The sequence below is a fragment of the Homarus americanus genome, unplaced genomic scaffold (assembly GCF_018991925.1).
Source record: "Homarus americanus isolate GMGI-L3 unplaced genomic scaffold, GMGI_Hamer_2.0 scaffold16667, whole genome shotgun sequence".
Lineage (NCBI taxonomy): Eukaryota > Metazoa > Arthropoda > Malacostraca > Decapoda > Nephropidae > Homarus > Homarus americanus.
The window spans coordinates 29,956-45,401 of record NW_024723181.1 but is presented as its reverse complement, the minus strand read 5'-3'; the positions used below and the strand labels follow the sequence as shown (position 1 = coordinate 45,401).

At 45.6% G+C, this 15,446-nt stretch overlaps 1 protein-coding gene across 1 annotated transcript; it reads left to right on the top strand.

The window, feature by feature from the left end:
- Positions 1-2,885: 2,885 nt before the first annotated feature.
- LOC121863367 (uncharacterized protein KIAA0754-like) lies at positions 2,886-10,847 on the top strand. Its single transcript, XM_042361983.1, has 2 exons — positions 2,886-2,955; positions 9,781-10,847. Exons 1-2 carry the CDS (start codon positions 2,886-2,888, stop codon positions 10,845-10,847), a joined length of 1,137 nt encoding a protein of 378 aa, XP_042217917.1.
- Positions 10,848-15,446: the final 4,599 nt, after the last annotated feature.

Here is a 15,446-nt window from a genome sequence, read left to right as displayed (position 1 = left end):
GTACTCAAGGTTCCTAATACTCGGGATTAGTCTTGTCATTCTCCTCTGGATTCTTTCCAAGGATTCTATATCCATCCTGTAATACGGTGACCAGAATTGAACTGCGTAATCCAAGTGAGGTCTCACAAGCCCAAGATATAGTTTTAGGATGACCTCGCTTGTCTTGTAACTAACACTCCTGTGTTTGAACCCAAGTACTTTATTAGCCTTGTTACGAGCAAATACACATTGTTTACTTGGCTTCAGATTCCTACTTATCATTACTCCTAAATCTCTGTCGCAGTCGGATTTCACAATAACATCATTGTTCATCTGGTATCTGGTTTCCCTGTTTACATCTCCTATACTGAGTACTTTACATTTGTCCACATTGAAATTCATCTGCCATTTTTCGGACCATTCGAAAAATTTGTTTAGATCTTTCTGTAGTTTTGCGGAGTCCTCGTCAGATTTAATTACACGCCCTATTTTAGTGTCATCAGCAAATTTACTTAAGTTGCTGTCTACGCCGATATCTATGTCGTTTATGTATATAATAAATAATAATGGTCGAAGTACTGAGCCTTGGGGAACTCCACTAGTGACGTTGCTCCAATGGGATTTAGTGCGGTTAATGCTCACTCGCTGTTTCCTGTCCTGTAACCACGCCCTAATCCATTTAAGGATATAACCTTTAATGCCATGAGCCTCCACTTTTCTTATTAGTCTTTCGTGGGGGACTCTGTCCAAGGCTTTGCTCAAGTCGAGATATACCACATTATAATTGTGCCCCTCGTCCACTGATTCGAAAACAGATGAAAAGAATGCTAATAGATTAGTTAGACATGAACGCCCGCTTGTGAAGCCATGTTGGGAATCATTGATCAACTTGTGCTTCTCCAGGTGAATTCGAATAGTTTGAAATGATTGCTTCCAGTAATTTGCCTACAATTGACGTTAGATTAATTGGACGGTAGTTAGAGCATAGTGATCGATCTCCCTTCTTGAAAACCGGTATTACATTTGCTGTCCTCCAGGATTCTGGTACTACACCCGTTTTTAAGGACATGTTAAACAAATTTGCTAAGGGCATACTAAGCTCTTCCTTACATTCCTTTAATACTCTGACAAATATCTCATCGGGACCTGGTGACATTTATCCATTTAGGGTCATTGTTGTTTGATCTGAGTTTTCTGTATGGTATGTTCTGCCTTTGTGCATTAAGTAACTCATTATTTAAATTGTTGTGGAACGTGTCAACCTCAGATCTCGTTATCAGGTCATCCTCAACCGTCAGGTCTCCAGGTAATGTGAGGTCGCCCTCTGTGGGTACATTGTGTGAGGTCATGTTATTCACCCCCAAGCGAGATACCCCTTCTCTCAGCTGCCTCTTCAAACTATCAAAATTTGCCCTTCTGAAATCTGGGACCTTAGTAGAATTTTCCTTGCGGCTGCCCAGAAATTCTAATTGAAATCTTATTTCATTGTGATCGCTCTTACCAAGTTCGTTCCCTACCTCGACATTACTAATAAGGTTTTCTTTGTTTGACAGAACTAAATCGAGTATATTATTACCCCGGGTGGGTTCGGTTATATGTTGACTTAGGAAACAGTCCTGGGCCGTTTCAAGAAAATCCTCTGATTCTGAGTTACCTGTAAGGTCAGTCCAATCTATTTGGGTAAAGTTAAAGTCGCCTACTATACAGACTTTGCTATGTATGGAAGCCCTGCGCATTTCATCCCAGATAAGTTGCTCATTAACTCTATCATGATTAGGAGGTCTATATATTACTCCTGTGATTAATTTTTCCCTACCATCGATTCCTTCTATCCAAATTGTTTCTGTATTCCGCTCTATTTTTATTTCATTATTTATTTCACACTTCAGATTATCCCTGACATAGATTGCAACTCCGCCTCCTTTCCTAATCTGCCTATCGGTATGGAATAATTTGTAACCTGCAATTTGGTATTCGACATGTAACTCATGTGAGTCTAGGTTTATCCATGTTTCAGTGATTGCTATTATGTCGATTTTTTCGGTACATACCAACGTCCTGATTTCATCCATTTTGTTTCTCGTACTTCTACTGTTTGCGTAGTAGACATTTAAGTTAGTCGTGTTCTGAGTCCTCCCCTTACCGCGTTTAGGTTTTAACTCCCTGTCTAATTTAGTTTTGTCATAATTCCTAACACTATTTCCCTGTAACCTTTCACTTTGTTTACCCGCTCCCACTGCAGTCTCCTCCACCCCCGTGCTCATATGTTCCCCTAGCAGACTGTACATGAGGAGGCAAGTTGGTCAGTACGGTTCCCTCTCACAGCTGGGTCGAACTAGTGATGTATAGGACAAGAGGTGGGTGTTGTAGCCATTCTCCCCCACTCTGGATGGGGACAAACGAGGGCCAATCACGTTGATGCATTACGAGTGACGTCATGACACGTGCACCAATAAGAGGTCGCCTTCTGTACAGACTGGTGACCTCACGGATGACGCGTACTACGAGGGTTGTACAAGTGGGAGCTGTACAAGTAGGGGCTGTACAAGTGGGAGCTGTACAAGTGGGGGCTGTACAAGTGAGAGTTGTACAAGTGATGGCTGTACAAGTGGGGGCTGTACAAGTGGGGGCTGTACAAGTGAGGATTGTACAAGTGATGGCTGTACAAGTGATGGCTGTACAAGTGGGGGCTGTACAAGTGGGAGCTGTACAAGTGATGGCTGTACAAGTGATGGCTGTACAAGTGGGGGCTGTACAAGTGGGGCTGTACAAGTGGGAGCTGTACAAGTGGGCTGTACAAGTGGGACCTGTACAAGTGGGGCTGTACAAGTGATGGCTGTACAAGTGGGGCTGTACAAGTGGGGGCTTTACAAGTGGGAGCTGTACAAGTGAGAGTTGTGCCAGTGATGGCTGTACAAGTGGGGCTGTACAAGTGGGAGCTGTACAAGTGGGGCTGTACAAGTGGGAGCTGTACAAGTGAGTGGCCAAGTGATGGCTGACAAGTGGGGCTGGCCAAGTGGGGGCTGTACAAGTGGGAGCTGTACAAGGAGCCAAGTGGGGGCTGTACAAGTGGGAGCTGTACAAGTGAGGTTGACAAGTGGGGCTGTACAAGTGGGGCTGTACAAGTGGGGGTGCAAGTGGGGGCTGTACAGGTGGGAGCTGTACAGGTGGGGCTGTACAAGTGGGGGCTGTACAAGTGGGGCTGTACAAGTGGGAGCTGTACAAGTGAGGTTGTACAATGTGGGGCTGTACAAGTGGGGGCTGTACAAAGTGAGGTTGTGCAAGTGGGGGCTGTACAGGTGGGAGCTGACAGGTGGGGGCTGCAAGTGGGGGCTGGCCAGTGGGGCTGTACAAGTGGGAGCTGTACAAGTGGGAGTTGTGTGAGTGAGGCTGGCAAAGTGGGGGCTGTACAAGTGAGAGTTGTGCAGTGAGGGCTGTACAGGTGGGAGCTGTACAGGTGGGGCGCACAAGTGGGGGCTGTACAAGTGGGGCTGTACAAGTGGGAGCTGTACAAGGAGGTTGACAAGTGGGGCTGTACAAGTGGGGGCTGTACAAGGAGAGTTGTGCAAGTGAGGGCTGCAGGTGGGACTGTCAAGTGGGGGCTACGAAGTGGGAGCTGTACAAGTGGGGGCTGTACAGAACTAACCATCATCACATTAAAATCTTTTGATCACCTGACGATTAAAACCCCAGAGATATATTGGGCCCCAACTCACACCCTCCACTTTGTTCTCCCCTCCAACCTCCCTCCCCCTCCCCCTCCCGTACTTCGTCACGTAGGAATTTCATTACGTCATGACTAAGGAGTTGCCAGAGAATACAATTCACTTTTATTATGTCCTTATCATTTAATTTTATCTTTCTTGTTCCTTTATTCTGTTTTTTTTCTCTTGTGTTTCGTTATCTCTGTCTTTAATTTTATCTGTCTCTTAATTTTCTCTCCCTGTCTCTCATATTTTATCTCTATGTCTCTAACTTTATCTCTATGTCCCTCTTTATCTCTTAAGTGTCCGCCTCTCTCTCTCTCTGTGTCTCTCTCTCTCGTTGTCTAAGTCTCTCTTTGCTTCTCCTTCAATGTCCTTCTGTCTCTTTGTTTGTATGTCTGTCTATGTCTCTTTACCTGTATCTCTCTCTCTCTCTCTCTCTCTCTCTCTCTCTCTCTCTCTCTCTCTCTCTCTCTCTCAGGGAGACAGCATCAGGTTTAATTAGGTGATGAAAATGACAACAGTAGAGGGGAGAGGTGAGGAGAGGGAGAGGTGAGGGGAGAGAGAGAGGAATGAGGGGAGACAGGTGTGGGGAGACAGGTGTGGGGAGACAGGTGTGGGGAGAAGCTAGAGTACTTGTATCGGTGTCTCTTATAGCGACGCTTTAGCTTGACCAATATGGCGGCGGTTTAATATTTTCTATTAGTATTTTTATTTACTTATTAATAAATTGTCGTTTATCATCTTACATTTATTTTGAACATTCGACGGTGATGTCTCTGATGAACAGCACAGCACAACACAGCACAGCACAGCACAACACAGCACAGCACAACACAGCACAACACAACACAGCACAGCACAACACAACACAGCACAGCACAATACAGCACAGCACAGCACAACACAGCACAACACAACACAGCACAATACAGCACAGCACATACAGCACAGCACAGCACAACACAACACAGCACAGCACAACAGCACGGCACAGCACAACACAGCACAACACAACACAGCACAATACAGCACAGCACAAACACAGCACAGCACAACACAGCACAGCACAACACAGCACAACACAACTAGCACAGCACAACCTGGCACAGCACAACAATACAGCACAGCACAGCACAACACAACACAACACAACACAGCACAATACAGCACAGCACAATACCCAACACAACACAGCACAACACAACACAGCACAGCACAACAGCACGGCACAGCACAACCACCACAGCACAACACAGCACAGCACAACCTGGCACAGCACGGCACAACACAACAAAACACAGCACAGCACAACTAACCACAGCACAGCACCAGCACAACTTACAGCACAGCACAGCACAACAAAAACACAACTAGCACAGCACAACACAGCACAACACAACACAGCACAGCACCAGCACAGCACAACACAACACAGCACAACACAACAAAACACAGCACAACACAACACAGCACAACACAACACAACACAACACAACACAGCACAGCACAACACAGCACAGCACAACACAACACAGCACGGCTCAACACAACACAACAGCACAACACAGCACAGCACAACACAGCACAACCACAGCACAACACAACACAACACAACACAGCACACGGCACAACACAACACAACACAACACAGCACAGCACAACACAACACAACACAACACAACAAACACAGCACAACACAACACAGCACAACACAACACAGCACAGCACAACACAACACAACAAAACACAGCACAGCACAACACGGCACAACACAACACAACAACAAAACACCAGCACCAACACAGCACAGCACAGCACAACACAACAAAACACAGCACAGCACAGCACAACACAGCACAACACAACAACACAACACAACACAGCACAACACAACAAAACACACAGCACAACACAACACAGCACAACACAACACCAGCACAGCACAACACAACACAACAAAAACACAGCACAACACAACACGGCACAACACAACACAACAAAACACAGCACAACACAGCACAGCACAGCACAACACAACAAAACACAGCACAGCACAGCACAACACAGCACAACACAACACAACACAGCACAACACAACAAAACACAGCACAACACAGCACAACCACAACAAAACACACAGCACAACACAGCACAGCACGGCACAACACAACACAACACAACACAGCACAGCACAGCACAACACAACACAGCACAGCACAGCACAACACAGCACAACACAACCACAACACAGCACAGCACAACACAGCACAGCACAACACAGCACAACACAACAAAACACAGCACAACACAACACAGCACAACACAACAAAACACAGCACAACACAGCACAGCACAACACAGCACAACACAACAAACACAGCACAACACAACACAGCACAACACAACAAAACACAGCACAACACAGCACAACACAGCACAACACAACACAACACAGCACAACACAACAAAACACAACACAGCACAGCACAACACAGCACAGCACAACACAGCACAACACAACAACCTCCCCGGCAGCGAGTCTCAGCACCGATGTCACGGCGCTACAAGTCTGGGAAAGTTTTACCGCCAGGTGTGGCCATCTCCGGGGGCCACAACCTGCCTCAGGGCCCTGCACCAACACCTCCCGGGGCCCTGGCCGCTAACACCTACAGTACAGCTACCTGGCCTGCCTCCCGGGGCCTGGCCACCAACACCTACAGTACAGCTACCTGGCCACCAACACCTCCTGGGGCCCTGGCCACCAGCACCTCCCAGGGCCTGGCCACCAACACCTCCTGAGGCCCTGGCCACCAACACCTACAGTACAGCTACCTGACCAACACCTCCTGGGGCCCTGGCCAGTACCTACAGTACAGCTACCTGGCCAGCTTACCTCCTGGGGCCCTGGCCACCAACACCTACCTGGCCACTATACACTGTTGTTAAGTACTCACTAACAATAACTCAGTATCAGTACAGTGTGAGGCGGGACACTGCTTCACCCTCACACCTGAACCTTTTTCTCATTATTAGTCAAGTTTGTCAATAAATCCTGTGAGTTCTAAAACAACTTCAGACACTTGTAAGCAAACTACCCCCTGTAGACAATTACCCTCAGGTAGAGAACCATTGGTGACTCATGGTGATATATCAATCTACTTGTGTGTGACGTAAGCGGTACCTCACCAGAGAGAGAGAGAGAGAGAGAGACAGGCTATCAGACACACACAAAGACTCATCAGAAAATAAACAAACATATAAACGAGAAAAAACCAATAGCTTGAACGCAGCTAAACACAACAGCCTGACCCATTTTCTGTAAAGGCTTGAGAGCAAGTGTGGGGGACTCAACTATAAAGCCAGACACCCTTAGCCGCCGTCGAAACTGATAAACATTTCTTACTTTTTGGGGAATTAAAATCACATTCCATCAAGTAAATTAACCACAGATGTTCAAATAAAAGTATAATTTATATATAAGTAGAATTTTTTTCCATATGAGATTTATTTTATTTATTTTTAGTCTTTTTTATGCCAATGGTGATAAATATTTTGGTGGACGAAAACATTTGACGCCTCAGCACATAATATATCACTTGACCCATAACTCAGGGATACCGGAGTATAAATCTTATGCCCTGACCAGGAGGCAGGAGAGAGAGATTAAATACACAAGTACACTACCATATATCCCTGGAGACACGTTAATTAAATACACAATAACCACCCACTCATCCACCTCCCACCCACTCATCCACCCACTCATCCAACACCACACCACCCACTCATCCACCAATTCATCCACCTCCCACCCACTCACTCATCCAATAACCAGCCCACTCACCCACTCATCCAACATCTACCCACCCCACTCATCCACCAATTCATCCACCTCCCACCCACTCACTCATCCAATAACCAGCCCACTCACCCACTCATCCACACAGTCATCCACTCTCATTTTCTCCTTTACTCTCCTTCGTTTTATCTTTCTCATCCATTTCTTCCCCTTTCTACAACACATTTATTGATGTTACCCCCCCCCCTCTCTCTCTCTCTCTCTCTCTCTCTCTCCCATCCCAGGTTGTGTGACAGTGGGATAAACCAGTCAACCAGCCAACCCACCAACCCACCAACCCACCCACCAACCAACCCACCCACCCACCAACCCACCCCGGGCGTGAAGTAACATGGGAACAACAATGGTCACCCAAGCCATAACCGATGACCTAAAGTTGAACATTTGTATTCCTCTCACAGCTCTTACAGACGGGTTGGCCACTACGAGCAGGAGTCACCGATCATACTGTGGCCAGAGTTTACTGTTGTGTGTGTTGGGTGTGGCCCTGATGACGAAGGGTGGGGTGGGGGGGTGGGGGGTGAGGGGTGAGGTGGAGAGCGAGGGGTGGGGAAGAGAGGGTAGGGAGGAGGGAGAGTGAGAGGGAAGGCATGTGTAGGCTCTAGGTGATCTGACTCCTCAATAGCTGCTGTAACCTAGGGTGATCCTTTACGACGACTTAACCTAATTCCATCTGATCTAACCTAACCTGACCTAACCTAACCTAACCTACACCTAACCTGACCTAACCAAACCTGACCCAACCTAACCTGACCTAACCTAACCTGACCTAACCTAACCTGACCTAACCTAACCTAACCTAACCTGACCTAACCTGACCTAACCAAACTGACCTATAAACCTAGCCTAACAAACCTGACCCTAACTGCCTGACCTAACCTAACCTAACCTAACCTGACCTAACCTGACCTAACCTGACCTAACCCCTAACCTAACCTAACCTAACCTAATCGCAAGGTCCCAAGACTTCTGTAAACTCATTGCGACAGTCTTGTGATATAGTGATGGTGAACTGTAAGTGTATGTACTGACTGACTGTCTGTCTGTCTGTCTGTCTGTCTGTGTTCTTATCTGACTGTATTTCTCTGCGTCTGTTTATTTGTCTGTCTTTCTTTATGTCTGTCTGTCTGTCTCTCCCCCCGTCTCTCATTTCTCTATCCTCTCACGTTTTCTCTTCCCCCTTTTATTATCTTAGCTTCTTTGCTTCCTTCCGTCTCTTATCTTCCTCGTTTCCTTCTACCACCCCTCACCCCCAGTGTCAGCATTCCCCCAGTGTCAGCATTCCCCCAGTGTCAGCATTCCCCCAGTGTCAGCATTCCCCCAGTGTCGCATTCCCCCAGTGTCAGCATTCCCCAGTGTCAGCATTCCCCAGTGTCAGCATTCCCCAGTGTCAGCATTCCCCAGTGTCAGCATTCCCCAGTGTCAGCTTACATTCCCCCAGTGTCAGCATTCCCCAGTGTCAGCATTCCCCAGTGTCAGCATTCCCCAGTGTCAGCATTCTCAGTGTCAGCATTCCCCAGTGTCAGCATTCCCCAGTGTCAGCATTCCCCCAGTGTCAGCATTCCCCCAGTGACAGCATTCCCCCAGTGTCAGCATTCCCCAGTGACAGCACCCTAGTGTCAGCATTCCCCCAGTGTCAGCATTCCCACCAGTGTCAGCATTCCCCAGTGTCGCATTCCCCAGTGTCAGCATTCCCCCAGTGTCAGCATTCCCCCAATTGTCAGCATTCCTCCAGTGTCAGCATTCCCCAGTGTCAGCATTCCCCAGTGTCAGCATTCCCCAGTGTCAGCATTCCCCAGTGCATTCCCCCAATGTCAGCATTCCCCAGTGTCAGCATTCCCCAGTGTCAGCATCCCTCCAGTGTCAGCATTCCCCCAGTGTCAGCATTCCCCAGTGTCAGCATTCCCCAGTGTCAGCATTCCCCAGTGTCAGCATTCCACCAGTGTCAGCATTCCCCAGTGACAGCATTCCCCAGTGTCAGCATTCCCCAGTGTCAGCATTCCCCCAGTGTCAGCATCCCCAGTGACAGCATTCCACCAGTGTCAGCATTCCACCAGTGTCAGCATTCCCCAGTGTCAGCAATTCCCCAGTGACAGCATTCCCCAGTGTCAGCATCCCCCAGTGTCAGCATTCCACCAGTGTCAGCATTCCCCAGTGTCAGCTTCCCTAGTGTCAGCATTCCCCAGTGTCAGCATTCCCCAGTGTCAGCATTCCCCCAGTGTCTGCATCCCCCAGTGACAGCATTCCTCCACTGTCAGCATTCCCACCAGTGTCAGCATTCCCCAGTGTCAGCAATTCCCCAGTGTCAGCATTCCCCAGTGTCAGCATTCCCCAGTGTCAGCATTCCCCAGTGTCAGCATTCCCCAGTGTCAGCATCCCCAGTGACAGCATTCACCAGTGTCAGCATTCCCCAGTGTCAGCAATTCCCCAGTGACAGCATTCCCCAGTGTCAGCATCCCCCAGTGACAGCATTCCACCAGTGTCAGCATTCCCCCAGTGTCAGCATTCCCCAGTGTCAGCATTCCCCAGTGTCAGCATTCCCCAGTGTCAGCATTCCCCAGTGTCAGCATTCCCCAGTGTCAGCATCCCCAGTGACAGCATTCCTCCACTGTCAGCATTCCACCAGTGTCAGCATTCCCCAGTGTCAGCATTCCCCAGTGTCAGCATTCCCCAGTGTCAGCATTCCCCAGTGTCAGCATTCCCCAGTGTCAGCATCCCCCAGTGACAGCATTCCACCAGTGTCAGCATTCCACCAGTGTCAGCATTCCCCAGTGTCAGCAATTCCCCAGTGTCAGCATTCCCAGTGTCAGCATTCCCCAGTGTCAGCATTCCCCCGTCAGCATTCCCCAGTGACAGCATTCCCCAGTGTCAGCATTCCCCAGTGTCAGCATTCCCCAGTGACAGCATCCCCAGTGTCAGCATTCCCCAGTGTCAGCATTCCCCAGTGTCAGCATTCCCCAGTGTCAGCATTCCCCAGTGTCAGCATTCCCCAGTGTCAGCATTCCCCAGTGTCAGCATTCCCCAGTGTCAGCATCCCCAGTGACAGCATTCCACCAGTGTCAGCATTCCACCAGTGTCAGCATTCCCCCAGTGTCAGCAATTCCCCCAGTGTCAGCATTCCCCAGTGTCAGCATTCCCCCAGTGTCAGCATTCCCCCAGTGACAGCATTCCCCAGTGTCAGCATTTCCCCCAGTGACAGCATCCCCCCACTGTCAGCATTCCTCCAGTGTCAGCATCTTCCCCACACTTCCATAATTATGCAATCAGCCAAACGTCAGTCAGGCAAGAGTCAGCAGGAGTGAGGGAGGGACGAGGCGGCATGTCAACTGATACTGTCATCTGATGTCAGCAAACGTCAGCGAGTGTCAGCTATCACGAAACACTTCCACGTAATATTTTTTTCACTTCATTTTAAACTAACCATAGTAACCAGTTTAGGACGAGTTGCAATAATTATTTTAGTTTTTACAATTTTATATTTTATTTCTGTTATGTATTTATCTTTACTATAAACTCTATTATTATTATTATTATTATTATTATTATTATTATTATTATTATTATTATTATTATTATTATTATTAATTTTCCTGAACGATAAAGTCTAATTTTGTTAATCTGGTTTATTATAATTTTTAAGAGTTTATTTACTAATTTATTTGTGATATTTGGGTTATATTATAAAAGTCTTAATCTATAGTAATGTTTGTAAATAATAAGGTGTGGCTATTTTCGTGTTATGTAAGTATAAGTGGAGGTGCTTCTACGTCTGGCAGGTCGGTCGGGGGGTGACGACGACCTCTTAGTGTGTGTGTGTGTAAACGTTAATTTATCTGAACCATAAAGAGAAGACCGTCAGATACCTCTCCTCACACATACGGACATATAGTTAATATACAATGGCCTCTCCTTCACCCGAATGTAGTAAGTGTTCCTGTAATTCACCATCTCGCTACCTGGGGTCACTGTCATAATCAGCTGATCCGTGTAAACAAAACGTTGCTAGGTAGGAATTATTTAAAGGTTTATGGCAGCAGGACTCGAGGCGGTTAGTGATTGGTTGAAGGTTACACACACGCACACGCACGCACACACCACACGCACACACTATACTTAGGAACAAGAAACTAATATATGCTGAGAAGGTAGTCATTAAATCCTCGGCCATTAAGAGACTGTATAATTTAGTGTGAGGGAGAGAGAGAGAGAGAGAGAGAGAGAGAGAGAGAGAGAGAGAGAGAGAGTTTGCAAAGTGCGGTCTCCGTTCTCTCTCGCCAGGCTTTAGGTCTAACTCATATAAGCTACTTCAGTGTAACCTAACCTAACCTAACCTGACCTGACCTGACCTGACGTGACCTGACCTGACCTGACCTCTTGTATAGCATAACACATTTTGATATATTAGATGATTTAAATAGTTGACCAAAACAATCATAGCTGACAAAGTGATTTTATCTTCATATTCAAGATGGTGTGTGTGTGTGTGTGTGTGTGTGTGTGTGTGTGTGTGTGTTGTGTGTGTGTGTGTGTGTGTGTGTGTGTGTGTGTGTGTGTGTGTTGTGTGTGTGTGTGTGTGTGTGTGTGTGTGTGTGTGTGTGTGTGTGTGTGTGTGTGTTGTGTGTGTCTGTGTGTGTGTGTGTGTGTGTGTTGTGTGTGTGTGTGTGTTGTGTGTGTGTGTGTGTGTGTGTGTGTGTGTGTCTGTGTGTGTGTGTTGTGTGTGTCTGTGTGTGTGTGTGTGTGTGTGTGTGTGTGTGTCTGTGTGTGTGTGTGTGTGTGTGTTGTGTGTGTCTGTGTGTTGTGTGTGTGTGTGTGTGTGTGTGTTGTGTGTGTCTGTGTGTGTTGTGTGTGTGTGTCTGTGTGTGTGTGTGTTGTGTGTGTGTCTGTGTGTGTGTGTGTTGTGTGTGTGTGTGTGTGTGTGTGTGTGTGTTGTGTGTTATTCAGGGTCAGAAGGACATATATATGTCTCTCAAACAAGGATCTGGATAAATGGTGTGTGTACCTTTGTCTCTCTCTCTCTCTCTCTCTCTCTCTCTCTCTCTCTTCTCATCTTTTCTTTTCTCTCTTCATCCTCTTAGTCTTCTTCCTCTTCTTCTTTATCTTCTTCTTTCTTCGTGTTCTTAATTTTCTTCTTCTTCTACTTCTTCATTTGGCTCTTCCTGTTCCCTTCTTCCTTATTCCTCACTTCTTCCTTATTCCTCTTCTCTCTCCTTCTTCCTCTTCCTCCCCTCCCCACACACTAATGCCCAAAGACGCCTTCAAGCCTGGACAAGAACCCGGGACATGAAACTGCTAAACCACCTCATGTCAATTAAGTCGATCTTCATGAGCCATAAGTAAGAGATTTTGAACCTTTTAAGTCTTCATGTTATGGAGTTGTCTTAGCCTCAGGACGTTCGTGAGGTGCTGATGACGTCACGAGGGTGGAATAAATATGGAGAGAAGAGAGAGAGAGAGAGAGAGAGAGAGAGTCCACCCCCACCCTCCTACCCTACCACTACCTGTCTGCCATTATTAATTACAAATTCACTTTCCGCATCACCTAACACACTTTTATCTCATGTTCTCTCTCTTCCCGTCTTTCTTTAAGTTATCTGTCGTCTGCTTTATCTTTTTCTGACCCTCCGTTTGTTTTTCTAGATTTTTTCTCTATGTATCGGTGGTCACCTTCCTTCATTCTGTCATGGTGCTGAACGATTGTTAATGAATCTTTTGTGTTTGGCCTTGTTCTTACGGTTAACAACAACAACAACAACAACAACAACAACAACAACAACAACAACAACAACAACAACAACAACAACAACAACAACAACAACAACAACAACAACAACAACAACAACAACAACAACAACAACAACAACAACAACAACAACAACAACAACAACAACAACAACAACAACAACAACAACAACAACAACAACAACAACAACAACAACAACAACAACAACGACAACATAATAATAATAATAATAATAATAACAACAATAATAATAACGATAACTAATAATAATAATAATAATAATAAAATAATAATAATAATAATAATAATAATATAACAATAACAATAACAATAATAATAATAATAGTAATAATAATAATAATAATAATAATAATAATAATAATAATAATAATAATAATAATAATAATAATAATAACAATAAATAAATAAAATAATAATAATAAAATAATAATAATACAATAAATAAAAAAAATAATAACAATAATAATAACAATAATAATAATAACAATAATAACAATAACTAATAACAATAATAATAATAATAATAACAATAATGCCACCACCACTAGAGAGTAAAGGCATATAACAGAAAATATGTCCCAACTCTTAATAAATATGTCATAAGGTGTCATTTTCGGCGGATGATTCCAGAAACATATTAGTAAATAAGTGAAGGTCTATATACAAGTACCTGTGATATGTTAACGTACATTCACTTAACGTTTATCAGCTTAAAAAAAAATATCTATACCAAATTGTGTCGAAACAATATGACACAACGGACGAAGGATTTTGACAACCCTGCAGGTGACTAGGGCAGGTACAGGTGACTAGGGCAGGTACAGGTGACTAGGGCAGGTACAGGTGACTAGGGCAGGTACAGGTGACTAGGGCAGGTACAGGTGACTAGGGCAGGTACAGGTGACTAGGCCAGGTACAGGTGACTAGGACAGGTCAGTAGGTAGTAGGCAGCTACCAAACAGGGAGGTACTACCGCCTGGGAAGATATTGGAAGCATAATGTGTTGTCTAATGGTAGACCCTGCTGCCATATGTGACCAAGTCCCAGGTTGATGATCTGACTTTCTGCCTCATTTACACACAATTGCAGGGTCTCAATTGTTTCTCTTACTATTGACAACACAACATAATGAGTTAACCCCTTGAGGACGATGACTTAACCCTTTGAGGACGATGACTTACCCCTTTGAAGACGATGACTTAACCCCTTGAAGACGATGACTTAACCCCTTGAAGACGATGACTTAACCCCTTGAGGACGATGACTTAACCCCTTGAAGACGATGACTTAACCCCTTGAGGACGATGACTTAACCCCTTGAAGACGATGACTTAACCCCTTGAAGACGATGACTTAACCCCTTGAAGACGATGACTTAACCCCTTGAGGACGATGACTTAACCCCTTGAGGACGATGACTTAACCCCTTGAGGACGATGACTTAACCCCTTGAGGACGATGACTAACCCTTGAAGACGATGACAGGTGACATGAAGATTAGCTAAAACCTGAATCTTCAGGTGAAATAAACTATTAGAACAATACCTTTCGTAACCCATGCCAGGTAAGGTGTCTAATCTTCAGGTGAAATAAACTAGGGGGCTAATAAGGGCTAATCTTCAGGTGAAATAAACTAGGGGGCTAATAAGGGCTAATCTTCAGGTGAAATAAACTAGGGGGCTAATAAGGGCTAATCTTCAGGTGAAATAAACTAGGGGGCTAATAGGGGCTAATCTTCAGGTGAAATAAACTAGGGGGCTAATAAGGGCTAATCTTCAGGTGAAATAAACTAGGGGGCTAATAGGGCTAATCTTAGGGGCTAATAAGGGCTAATCTTCAGTGAAATAAACTAGGGGGCTAATAAGGGCTAATCTTCAGGTGAAATAAACTAGGGGGCTAATAAGGGCTAATCTTCAGGTGAAATAAACTAGGGGGCTAATAGGGGCTAATCTTCAGGTGAAATAAACTAGGGGGCTAATAAGGGCTAATCTTCAGGTGAAATAAACTAGGGGGCTAATAAGGGCTAATCTTCAGGTGAAATAAACTAGGGGGCTAATAAGGGCTAATCTTCAGGTGAAATAAACTAGGGGGCTAATAAGGGCTAATCTTCAGGTGAAATAAACTAGGGGGCTAATAAGGG

What these genes read in the sequence shown, in the direction of transcription:
- LOC121863367 (XM_042361983.1), top strand. Translation starts at nt 2,886, where the DNA reads ATGGCTGTACAAGTGGGGCTGTACAAGTGGGAGCTGTACAAGTGGGGC. An exon ending in TACAAGTGGGAGCTGTACAA is followed by an intron (nt 2,956 to 9,780) that starts GTGAGTGGCCAA and finishes TGCATCCCCCAG; the next exon opens with TGACAGCATTCCTCCACTGT.